This window comes from Montipora capricornis, chromosome 12 (genome assembly GCF_036669925.1).
Source record: "Montipora capricornis isolate CH-2021 chromosome 12, ASM3666992v2, whole genome shotgun sequence".
Lineage (NCBI taxonomy): Eukaryota > Metazoa > Cnidaria > Anthozoa > Scleractinia > Acroporidae > Montipora > Montipora capricornis.
The window spans coordinates 5797519-5809602 of record NC_090894.1 but is presented as its reverse complement, the minus strand read 5'-3'; the positions used below and the strand labels follow the sequence as shown (position 1 = coordinate 5809602).

Here is a 12084-nt window from a genome sequence, read left to right as displayed (position 1 = left end):
CATTCTGATGATTTAATAAATGCTTCAAGATTTGATGCTCGAAAATCTGAGGGAAAAATGGTGCTCAAGGGAAACAACATAACTTAATATCTCTCGCCATGCTCCATGTTTTCTTTCCACTTTTGACTGTCCTGAGATGGCAGCGGCTGGGGACCGCTTATAAAGATATGCTTCGGGAAACTCAAATCAAGGGGCAATTTTTCTTTTTATTTTTTTTCATAAAAATATATTTTCTTTCACTTTACTAGCGTTTTTTAGTTTTCCTTTAAGTGTCAGATTGCTGTCAGAATATATCATTTTAACCACAAGAAGTATTAACTGAGAGAAAGCGGGTTATTTCGTTCAAAGCTGTTCAACCGGAGAATGAGAGGGAAAACATGGACTGTAATCCAGCGTATATATGATATCCTGTTGATCAGAAACACTGATTACAAATAGGTGTTTTCAACGAGTTTCCGAAACAGAGGAGAGGGTGAGATGTAATGATGTCTTTGTGTTTTTAAACGAATCATAGAGAATTACACGTGTTTTCGATTAGACTTTTTCACAGAGACAAGACATCTCCGGTTTATTTAATTTATTTCAATTCCTTCCTCGAGTGATAAAAGTAATTTCTCTTGGCTTGGTTTTTATATTGCTATACTTGATGATTGCCATAAAAATTTCGCCTCAAGCTTTTAACTTTTCTTAACCAATCAGAAGCAAGCTAAGAACCTGCTCTGACAAGCTCTGACAAGTTGGCTGCCGATGAAATTGCTTTCAATTTACCTGTGTTTCTGTTGTTGTAGGACTCAGGCATTACCTTGTTTTGTGTTTTACCGCATTCAAATTGGAAAGCACTTCCATATCGTTAAGAAAATTAAACCGTTGACAAGCAAAGTTTTAACGAAGACGGACCAGTAGTTAACGATAAGTCTCAAACACTCTAGCCCTCGAGATGTACGGTCATTTAAAGCCGGGTATTCAATATGTGATATGACGAATATGTTAATATACTGAATAAGATGCCGATTTTGATTAAAATACATAAGCGAAATTCATGTTGCTCTTCGAATCGCTTTGGACTGGAATTTTTGCGAGTAGGTGTTATCTATGTCTCGCTTCAGATGATTTTTCTACTTTATCATTTTTTTATGTCAAATTTTGCCTTAATTGATTTGAGACTCTGGGATCGATGAGTCTTCGCGAAATGAACTTTTCAGTTTACAAATTTCTGTTTACTGTACTTGTTTGTACTGTAATACATCAACCTGGACTTAAATTGCGCAGCTGGGCTTGCAAAATGAAAATGATAATTTTCATGTCTACAGCAGGAGCCAAAAGCATCGAAAACGCAACCCGAGTATTTTTGCAGCATCGATATCGAATATTTGACTGATGAAAGTAAAAATCTCGAGATAAGTAGGGCCGCGATTGATAAACACAAATTTCAATTTCCGTTGATCTTCGCAAGAGGAGGTCAAAGCACGTCAGTACAAAATTATTTTCTTAATCATAAGCTGATTAGCTTGATCTTCAACGAACCCACAAGCCTTCGTTGTCGACCGTTGGAAGAAGGATGAAGCTGACAGTGGTCTTAATTCTCGTCTTCTTTGAGATTGTTTCGCTGCGTCGAACGGACACTAAAGTAAGTAGGTTAATTTTTCATATATGTCTGAATGAATCGACATATTGGTTGTAACCTCATCTATCATTATATTTTGAGATTTACCTTTTATTGGAAAGACGATTCCTAGTCTGATTCCTGATCATTCAATTGAGTTAAAAGAACCCCCTCTCAGAATAGAAGCTCAACGAGATGACCCAAAACAACGATTGCACTGCGGTAATCCTTTTACGAGTGATATTTTTCGTCCACTTTCGGACAACAATACAGGCGGCAATATTTGTTGGATTTTTAAATTTTGTTTTCAGTGTCCTTGAAAAAGCTGAAGTTCTTTGGTTCCTAGTTTTTAAACCACGAACCCATAAACAATGTGTGGGACCCATCTTGAATGTCTGATATTGCAACACACCAGTCGCCCTTCGAATTTACATTCAGTCAAAAAAGAACTTTCTTTCCTTAGCATACATGCGTGTCGCAGGCACTCTGAAAAGTTGAGATGCTTTTTTTGTTCTCCACAATTTGTAAATACAAAATAAAGTTGAAGATAGTAAGCTCTGATCCTTTATCTCAGTCATCAAGTCATTTCCGATACTGCTGAATCGCTAAAAAATTTGCGCCCGCGTGCTTGCTTTCGAAAAAATGATCGGTCAGCGGTTAACTACTCCACAACCGCGCGCTTCCGCGTAAATGAGATAAGTGACATAAAAATAAAGTTCGCTCAATTAACTTAAATGGCATAAAATGGAAAGGCAGCTGGTTTCTTGATTAAGTGTAAATTTGCAAGCCCTCGTGGTCGATCGAAGGAAGGAGGATGAAGCTGTCACCGTTCTTAACTCTCTTCTTCTTTGAGATTCTTTCGCTCGGTCGTTCGGACGCCAAAGTAAGTAGGTTTTGATGTCGCTGAATCAATCGATGTATTGGTTGTAATATAAATCTTCATCTGTCATAATCCCTCGCATATTTGTTTTGTGATTTCTTCCTTATTTTTGATAGAGGCTTTCTGATCACCCGTTGAAAAGAACGCTAGCAGAATCCAAACTTAACGACTTGGCCCAAAGAACGGATTATCAGTCCTTTTACTATGATATTTTTCGTCCGATTTTACGCGTTCGTGTACCTGGAACAAATGGACATCACAAGGTCAAAATGGTAAGAAAAATAAAGGCGAACCTTTTTTATTACTTTAACTCATCCCTGTAAACAGCTTACAGTCTCCGAATAAATGCTGGTTGAATTGATTTACCTCGGCTTTGAAAATACTTTCTCAATATTTTGATTGTATTGCTGGGTTCCATGAATTTTTACACGAATGGCTGATAAGCATCATATTACGGCGTTCTTAACTTCTTGGGTTTTCATGTGATTTTTTAACCTTTTTTGTTTCGGCGCTATGAGACAAATTTAATTGCTTTTCATATTTCATTCGATCGTAAGTACCGGAAGCCTTAACTTTGGAACTTACAAAACTTGATATTTGTGAAGAGTTCACTCAAGCCGCATAGATTTAAGTCGCCATATTATTGTTAAAAATGTTGACAAATACGTATTTCGTTAATTGGAAAAAATGTAGGAGATAGATTTTGTTTTTTTATCGGGAAATGTGATATCTTTTTCTTATAAAATGATTTTTATTGTTCGCGTAGACTGCTGTAACCCGCGTGTTTCATAGTGGTACAAAACAGACTTTTGACAAGCTGTGCATCACATTTGATTTTTTTTCGAGAATACGTGGTATTTCCCGCACATGCACATAAATTTGATTCTTTCATAACAGCACTATTAGTATATTTACACTGGGCTTCTGATAGGATGCGTAAAAAAATTTAAGCATATGTGGAATTTTTGGCCATATTATGCATGTGTAAACATTCGTTGATTTTGCGGAAATTACACCGGATTATGCGGAAATTTAAGCAATTTACAGAACTAATAATTAGGCCCGTCCATTGTATTTTCATGATTATGGTGAACCATGCGACTGAATTTTTCCCCCCTTGCGATTAAGATATCTGGAGGAGTCGCCACTTTGCGACCAGCTTTCACTGTTAAAAAATCGAAACTTCAACATTCCCACCCCCTGGGCAAACCCCGGGCATTTGACTATCTTCTCTGCCCGTGGAGTGGAGAATTTGACCATTACCCGCGTGGGGTGGGGAAAATTGAACCAGAAGTGTCAGGCTTTAAATGATTATTTTTTCGGGCGCGGAAGTTGCTAACAGCTGTAAAGCACGTGTTTGGACGAGATGAAGAGTTTAAAGGAAGAGATGTAGCATTTGTGAGCGATTGGCTTACACAAAAGGTCTTCAAAAGGTCTTTATTAAAGACAGGAGGAGCCAACAATGATTGTTCTTTAGTAGGGTATGACAGACAAATCCGACGATAGGGTAGGACATTTGAACACCATTGTGGCCTTAGGGGGCAGGAATTTGAACCATCCAATCTTCAAAAGTTCAAATGCCCGGGCTTTGCCTGGGAGGGGAGGGGGGGGGGAAGGGACACAGAAGGGTTAGCAATTTGCATTTTGCCGAAACTTTTGCTAGAGTAAAAATAAATAAAGCGATGAAAAAAAATGTTCTGTTTCTCGATCATCATGAATTTTGTTTCAGTTTGGAGATATGGAGCAAAATTGTAATGTGGTTGAAGCACGATCCATTTCCTCGACCACCCATTTTGAGCGGGTTTTTGCACAAGCGTATTGCGGGCTCATATTTTGTTTTGTACAACTTCATTGCAGTGATTGTCCCTACTTTTACAAATGATGCAATTTAATTTTCGACTATACCTTGCATCTTTTTTTAAAAATTTTGAGCCTAGGGTATTTTAATGAAAATGGTTTAACTTGAGTCCAGGCTCATTGCCAAAAAATGCGTTGAAAGTGCTTATGAACTTTCATCTTGCGAACAAAATGGTGTGTTTTCTTCAATGTTCAGCAAAATAAGCGTTTCAATTTGAAATTTGAGAAAAATTTGAGAAGTGTTTTTATTTAGTCAGGTTGGACTTCCAGTTTCCTGAACTGTTAACAGAAGCAGGTGAAGAGGCAAGACTCAAGGAATAGAAAACCCTGTGCAAGAGAGCCAATACAATGAAAACCTTACTGAACGTAGCTTGTTCGGTCCATCCTGAGAAAATATTGGCCTTGCTTTTTTGCAAGTTTATGGACCGGGCTTGAAATAGACTTGCAAAAAAAGGAGCTTGACCAATATTTTCCCAGTATGGACTTCACGCTAGTTCAATAACTTCTATATCTTGCCACAGTTACTAAGTAATGCATAATAATACCAGAGGCATTGACATACCAGAAAATGGGGAAGCTACGGCTGCAAATTGATTTAATCTGGAAAAAATATTATCTTTCGACTTTCAGGGGCTGTTTAATGGGTATGATTTTGCAAGAATGTTTTTTTGTCACACATGTTGTGCAATAGGTCTTGCTCAAGGTAAAGAATGCTAGTATTAATTTTGCAAAATGAAGAAATGTAAAATTGCTCATCTTTATTTTTCTAATTGTTATTATTATATTATCATTATATTATTATACTATTATTACTATATTAATATTATTGTTATTATTATTATTATTATTATTATTATTATTATTACTATTATTATTATTATTATTATTATTATTATTACTATTATTATAATTATTATTATTATTTCTCTTGCTGATGCACCAGTACCATTATCCCAATTAGCACCATAAGCTTAGAAATCCATGGCTTTACGGATGATACCAGATGTTTGAATTATTATTATTATTATTATTATTATTATTGTTATCATGATTATTGAATTATAACATAAGTACTTGTATTTATGTATACTCCATTGTTCATATTATTTTATCAAAATTTTTATTATGATTCTTTTTGCAGTTTATAAAGAAAAACTTTGAAGATCTAGACTGGACAGTTTCCCTTGATGAGTTTGATGATAATACACCTTATGGGCCAAAGCGATTCACTAACATCATTGCCACACTCAATCCCAATGCCAAACGGAGACTTATCTTAGCTGCACACTACGATTCCAAATACTTTCCAGAAAATAGCAACGGGTACTTTCTTGGTGCTACAGACTCTGCAATGCCGTGTGCAATGTTGATTGAAATTGCCAAGGTAGTGACACCATTATTTGCAGCGAGGAAGCAGCAGCTGCAAATGAACAGGAAAAATGGTGCTTTTGATGATGACGACAATGATGATGATGAGGTATGATAATAGCATTTACATAATTATCCTAACTAGAAAGGTAATAAATGCCACTTTTAAAACATAGCTACTGTATTTGTCAATCAGATTCAGGTTCAAAACAGCTTATGCAGGAGCTGTGGCTTTAATGAGTATGGACAGCTCAGAAAAAAAAGCATTGGCTACTTGGTGGGAGGCGTGGTGGCCTCATGGTTAGAGTCCTGGACTCCAGATTGAGTGGTCCGGGTTTAGGCCCTGGCTGGGCACATTCTGTTGTGTTCTTGGCCAAGACACTTTATTCTCGCGGTGCCTCTCTCCACCCAAGTGTATAAATGGGTACTGGGGAAAATGCTGGGGATAACCCTGCGATGGACTTGCATCCCATCCAGGGTGGAGTAGAAATACTCCTAGTCGCCTCACGCTACAGAAACCGGAGATAAGCGCCGGCCTGATGGGCCTTTCTAGGCTCGTAGCAGAGACTTTACCTTTTACTTGAACTCAGAGAAGTCGGCTACTTTTTGCCATCAAGTGAAGAAATTGACCCATGGACTCCTGTGGGTGAGACTTAACAGATGTTACTTGTCTAATACAAGACGATTTTACTTGTCAACTGGGGATGTCCTAGGGCGCCTGAGAAGTCTGTGGGTTAACCAGTCAAGTGGAAAGATGCGTTTGAGTGTAATTTTAAGTGCTATCTTTATTCCCATGATAAGCTGTTTAAGAATTAGCCCTGGTAACTGAAATGTTCGCACAAAGGAGAATTTTTGGGCTCAGTTCCATTACTAGGGCTAACACTCAGGTCCCAGTTGTTGAAACGATGGATAGTGCTGTCCGTCAGGTAAATCACCATCCACTGGATAACTCAATTATTGGTTTTAAGTGCCAGTGTTTATCTGGTGGATAGTGATTTATCTCGTGAAGAGCACTATGCATCGTTTAAACAACTGGGGCCAGATGGATTACATGGGAATGAAGATAGCTCTTAAAATCACATTCAAATAAAATTTCTGTTGAAAGAAAAGTACTACACGGCCAATGCTTAAAAAAAAAAACGTACCCCTTCAGACTCATTATATGTGCAAGACTGTCCTGTGGTAAGTTCCAGTTAAATTCCTCAATCGCGTGCATTTTTTTTTTCACTGCAAATAGCAGTCAGATGTGACATTACAAATGGTGTTCTTTGATGGAGAGGAGGCATTTGTTGAGTGGACAAGCACTGACTCTCTTTATGGATCAAGACATCTTGCAGACATATGGTACAACCAAAGTCACCCACCAGGCTCCACAAACAGTACAATGCTTAGTACCATAGTAAGTCATGCAGGCATTGAACCAACAACCTTAGTTGTCATCAGGGTGTAATAATATTGAATCGCTAGAAGGTACAGTACCGCCTGGAAGTATTAACCCCTTTTCAATGTTACTTCCACGTCACCTCCTCGAAACTTTCCCTTCCTAATTTTGCAGCAGGGTGCTTTTTTGCCTTTTTGGTAAAAATAAAATTATGTTCAGGCTCCAAAGTTGCTGTGAGAAATCATACCTCTGTAATTGAAATACCTCTGTCAACAGAGTTTGAATGGGGTTTTGAAAATCTTTGTCTTAAGTTTCCTACAAAGCTCATGTGATCATACTGAAAAAAATTACCGTAATTGAGCAGGTTTTGGGGAGGTTATCTGCTTCACTGTACATGTACGTAAATACATGTACATTCTCTTCTCACAAGAAAGACCCACATCCTAATTTGCTCAAAGCAAGAGGAGTTTGTTTTCATGACTCAATGAAGAATTCATTCAACTGTTTTATGTTGGTCTATATAAATACATGAATTAGTACAGAGTACTCCAAATATTCTGGGATGCATGCTGTATACATCAAAAGGCTTGTGGAAATTCAGCTCGTACAGTGCAGGTCAGAAATAAGCGTCCACATTAACTCGCGTCAAACATGATAGTTTGAAATGAATTAATACAAGTGCATTTGGAAACGTAGATGTAGCTGGTTCGAAACTATTAGTATGTATGAGGTACAATAAGTTGCCAAATTAATGGAGACACTTCACCTTCTTGGGGCATTATTAATATTATTTACCCATTATCCCACACACTGCATCCCCACTTCCCCCTTGTCACTGAACTTGAACAGTCGTCATTGAAAGGGTGGGCAATAGGGGGGGGGGGGGAGGGAGTGGAAAAGGTTGGAATTCTAGATTTGGCCGGTAGTGAGAGCTAGAAAAGGTGTTTTTCAATGGAAGTGTCTCACCAATGTTGCAACCTGTTGTAGCACTTTTGTTGCATGTAGTTCTAACAATGCTGTAAATCTCGTCAAATCTCCATTTTTACATCGGTATTGAGATGCTCTCACCACTAGTAGCTGATGGACGGTGTAAAATGCAGGTTGCAGGTCATTGTTCTACCATAACTGAAACAGCCCAGTCCTTTACAAGAATGCTACATGTAACCTTAGGCTTAAACATTATCTAAAGCATAGTGGTTATGCCTATTGTTAGCATTAGTAAAGGTTTGGGTTGTTTTAGCTTTATAGTGAAACAGTGACCTGCAACCTGCAGTTTACACCTTCCAGGTATAGCTGTGAAACTCCTGCAGTGTTTATTTGCAAATCAGGTCCTTGCATACCTTATAACAGAACAAGGCACAGGGCGGTTTTTTTTTTCTTTTTATGATAATGAAACCTGCAATGTACTTTTCTTGATAAACAACCGTTCATATTCTTTGTAGCGTCCTTAGCATATTGCAAATGCCTGTGAGATTGCACCATTATAACTAATGCAAACAAAATAGCCTTTATGCGTGTCTGACCAGCTGATTTCACCACCATGCCTCGAATTTGAAAGTCAAACTTGTAAATTTTAGCTTAGCTGAATCCCAAGTGAGCTAACAGCGAAATGAAACACCAAAACACCATGCATGACCCCACCATGGATTGAATATTGGTTAGTTTGTCAGATAGTATTCAATGTATGGTGGGGTCATACGTGTTGTTTCATGTCGCTGTTTTGTGGTTTAGTAATGTCAAAAGAAAACCCACGTACGAGCAGTATGGCATGTCCAGATGATGTGAATTAGTTTGTGCAAACAGTGCTTGGTGGTGAATTTTTGAGCTTATGACGTCACCATGCAATGCCATAAGGCCTATTGTGTTAACATAAGCTCAGTGTTTTGTGCTGTTGTAAGACACTTGGTCTAGTCAAATTATTATGCCTGCAATGAGAGCTCTTTGTCATTAATAATAATAATAATTTTATTTTATTTTGTTCTTACTATCTTGTGATCAGAATGCCATGGTACTTTTGGATCTTATTGGTTCACAAGGTGTTTCATTTTTTAACACTTTCAATGAGACAAATGATTTATTTGAAAGACTGGAAGTCATAGGTGAGGATTTTTTTGTGTGCCTTTGGTTTTTTGTCGAAGTTTGTGTTCAAGTTTTTGCATTTTCAAAATGGTGTCTTCAATTTCCATCGCCTACACGCTTGTGATGTTGTCTGCTGCATTTTCCTAAACGACATTGTTTTGTAAAAGCTACACATATAATATTCTTATTCAGAACATCGGAATTTGCTCAGCTGTTGCAAATTAATAATATTATTTCTTCAGAGTACTATCGGGCACTGTTTCATTTTCTATTTTTGGCTGGATTGTCCATTCATTTTCCTTGGGCAGCAAGGCTGTATATTTTACCCAAAACTGGTCACCCAGTAAACTTTCTTGTTATCTTCCAGACGACCACTATTTTTGAGCACTGTCCTGCAAAGCTAACAAAATCAAGATGAGGAAAAGGCCTTAATATATAGGAAATGTGAACTTTGATGTTCCTAATAATTATTGCAGTCTTAAAGAAAATAATAGAAATACTTTCAGACAGTTTACTACATCATTTATGATTAATGACAGCACTGACGAACACTTCCAACCTACGTTATCATCGTCATTAACATTTAAGAAATTAAGTTAATTTCAGTAGATTGACGAGAATGACACTGGTAATAGAGAGAACGGATGGGGCAGTGGTAAGACCACTTGCCTCAAACCAATGTGACCTGGGTTCGACTCCCAGCCTTGGCGTCATATGTAGTATGAGTTTGTTAGTTCTCTTGTCTGCTCCCATAGGTTTTTCTCCAGGTACTCCGGTTTTCCCCTCTCTTCAGCAACCAACTTACCATTTGATTTGAGTTCATATTGTGGTTTTCTTTACTATGTCCCCAATTAATGCTCCAGTGGTAAATACAGTTGACACTTGAATGAACTTCATAATCATCATCATCATCATCATCATTATGGGGAAGATGATGGAAATCAGTTTCATTCAAGTCAAAATAATGTTGGCTTTAGAGGGTATGAGTGGGAGGCGCGGTGGCCTCATGGTCAGTGTGCTCGACTCCTGATCGAGTGGTCCGGGTTCGGGTCCTGGCCAGGGACATTGTGTTGTGTTCTTGGGCAAGACACTTTACTCTCACAGTGCCTCTCTCCACCCAGGTGTATAAATGGGTACCGGCGAAAATGCTGGGGGTAACCCTGTGATGGACTAGCATCCCATCCAGGGGGAAGTAGAAATACTCCTAGTCGCTTCATGCTCCAGAAATCGGAGATACTGTAAGTGCCAGCTTGGTGGGCCTTCTAGGCTCGTAGCGGACTTTACAGAGGGTATGAACTCAGTTGTATTCCAGTTTCAGCTTTACTAGGTTTTGGAGAAAAACCTTTCAGACAGCTTAGGGAAGAAACAGTCCTTTGAATCCAAATATCTCTCTGAGTCTAACAATCAAATGACAGTGGTTCGGAAGCATATTGTCTCGTATCACCATGATATCATCATGCTGTTTTAAGAACTTCAAGTTGATATTAGAATAATATCTACCTGTGTTTTAGACCCGCCTTTTTGAACAAGGTACTGAGTAACTGTCACTTGTTTATTAGAACGACGTTTAATGAGCACCAATCATATTGAGGACAGAACCCACACAAGGCCATATTTTGTTCATGGTTTAATGAATGGAGCATTCAGGGTGGAAGATGATCATATACCATTTTATGAAAAAGGTAATAAATAAATTATTATTGATACTTTAAAAATTTTTAATGCTGCTTTATATAATTTAGGGAATGTCTGATGTGAGCTAAAAGTCAGTTCAATGTGATCTGATCTGTGGGATAGTACATGTATTTGTAATTGTTTGTTTACTTGTTAGTGCTTGATCAGAGTGAATTGGGGTATCATAGCATGCAGTACAGAACTTCGGTATTGCTATGTTTCATTCATTACAAGCTATTTAAGTGCATTGAGGCATTGCCATATACTGGAACATAGATGGATAGATAGATAGATAGATAGATAGGTAGATAGATAGATAGATAGTTAGTTTATTGACGTAAAAAAAACTAGCAGCCAACGTGGCTGAAATATAAGGAAACAAAAATATGTAATATAGTAGGTTTTGAGCGTCGTGACCAATAGGCATACTTCTTCTTATGAAGGAGCTTGGAATAAGTAACAATAACAGCATTATGTTCTGTGTTTCACACACTGTCAGGTGATAATTAAGGGCTTAAACGCTCCTGTGATGGTCAATTTACTCTTTTCAACTTCGTTAATACTACTAAATTTCTTTCCCCCAAACCTAAACCACTATCCAATGCAGTTACACAATGGGAATCATACAGTCTTTATTACAAAGTACACAATACATATATATAGACTACAATATATGAGTACATAATGAATACTTAATAAATCAGTGGCAGTCGATAAAACATACACTAGACTGCCTACAGAGGAATTGGGTAAACACTTTGCCAAAATTGCGCTCTACTTCAATAGTGTGCTGGAGTGGATAATGTCATACTGCTACTTAACATTGAGAGACAATTGCTTAAATTGTCCAGATAAGCGGAGGATCCTTTCTCCATTTTGTCTATGAAAATAAATGAATACTTTAAATATTCATTTATTTGATTCATCAAGTCCATCGTGGGAACAGATGAGCTCAACAAATTAACCTGGGGCCGGTTCCTTGAAAGGTGTTTTAACTCTATTCAAGGGATAAAATTAATGTGTCTTATTCCGGCACATTCATCCCTGGAATAGAATTATTACACCTTTCAGGAACCGAGCCCTGCAATTTACCTGCTCCCACCAGAGTGGTTCAGTTGGTAGAGCATCATGTACATACACCAACATCCCAGCGGTCAATTGGGTTTGAATCGCTTTGAAGCCACCCGAATGTTTTAGTTATCTGTCAGAGACAATTTAATTGATAAATTATTGTGGGGATCA

General features: G+C 37.8%; 1 protein-coding gene across 2 annotated transcripts in view; it reads left to right on the top strand.

Annotated features, from left to right (window-relative positions):
• Positions 1–1324: 1324 nt before the first annotated feature.
• Positions 1325–12084, top strand: part of LOC138027852 (glutaminyl-peptide cyclotransferase-like) — a 15053-nt gene continuing 4293 nt past the window's right edge. Inside the window, exons 1-6 of one of the 2 annotated variants that reach the window (XM_068875473.1) lie at positions 1325–1627; positions 2600–2755; positions 5482–5817; positions 6946–7107; positions 9089–9188; positions 10728–10850. In XM_068875473.1, coding sequence (XP_068731574.1) covers positions 1559–1627; positions 2600–2755; positions 5482–5817; positions 6946–7107; positions 9089–9188; positions 10728–10850 — 946 coding nt within the window. In that variant the 5' untranslated portion in view covers positions 1325–1558. Of the gene's footprint in view, positions 1628–2288; positions 2487–2599; positions 2756–5481; positions 5818–6945; positions 7108–9088; positions 9189–10727; positions 10851–12084 lie in introns of those variants that run through there. The other variant, XM_068875472.1, reaches the window with a different exon arrangement.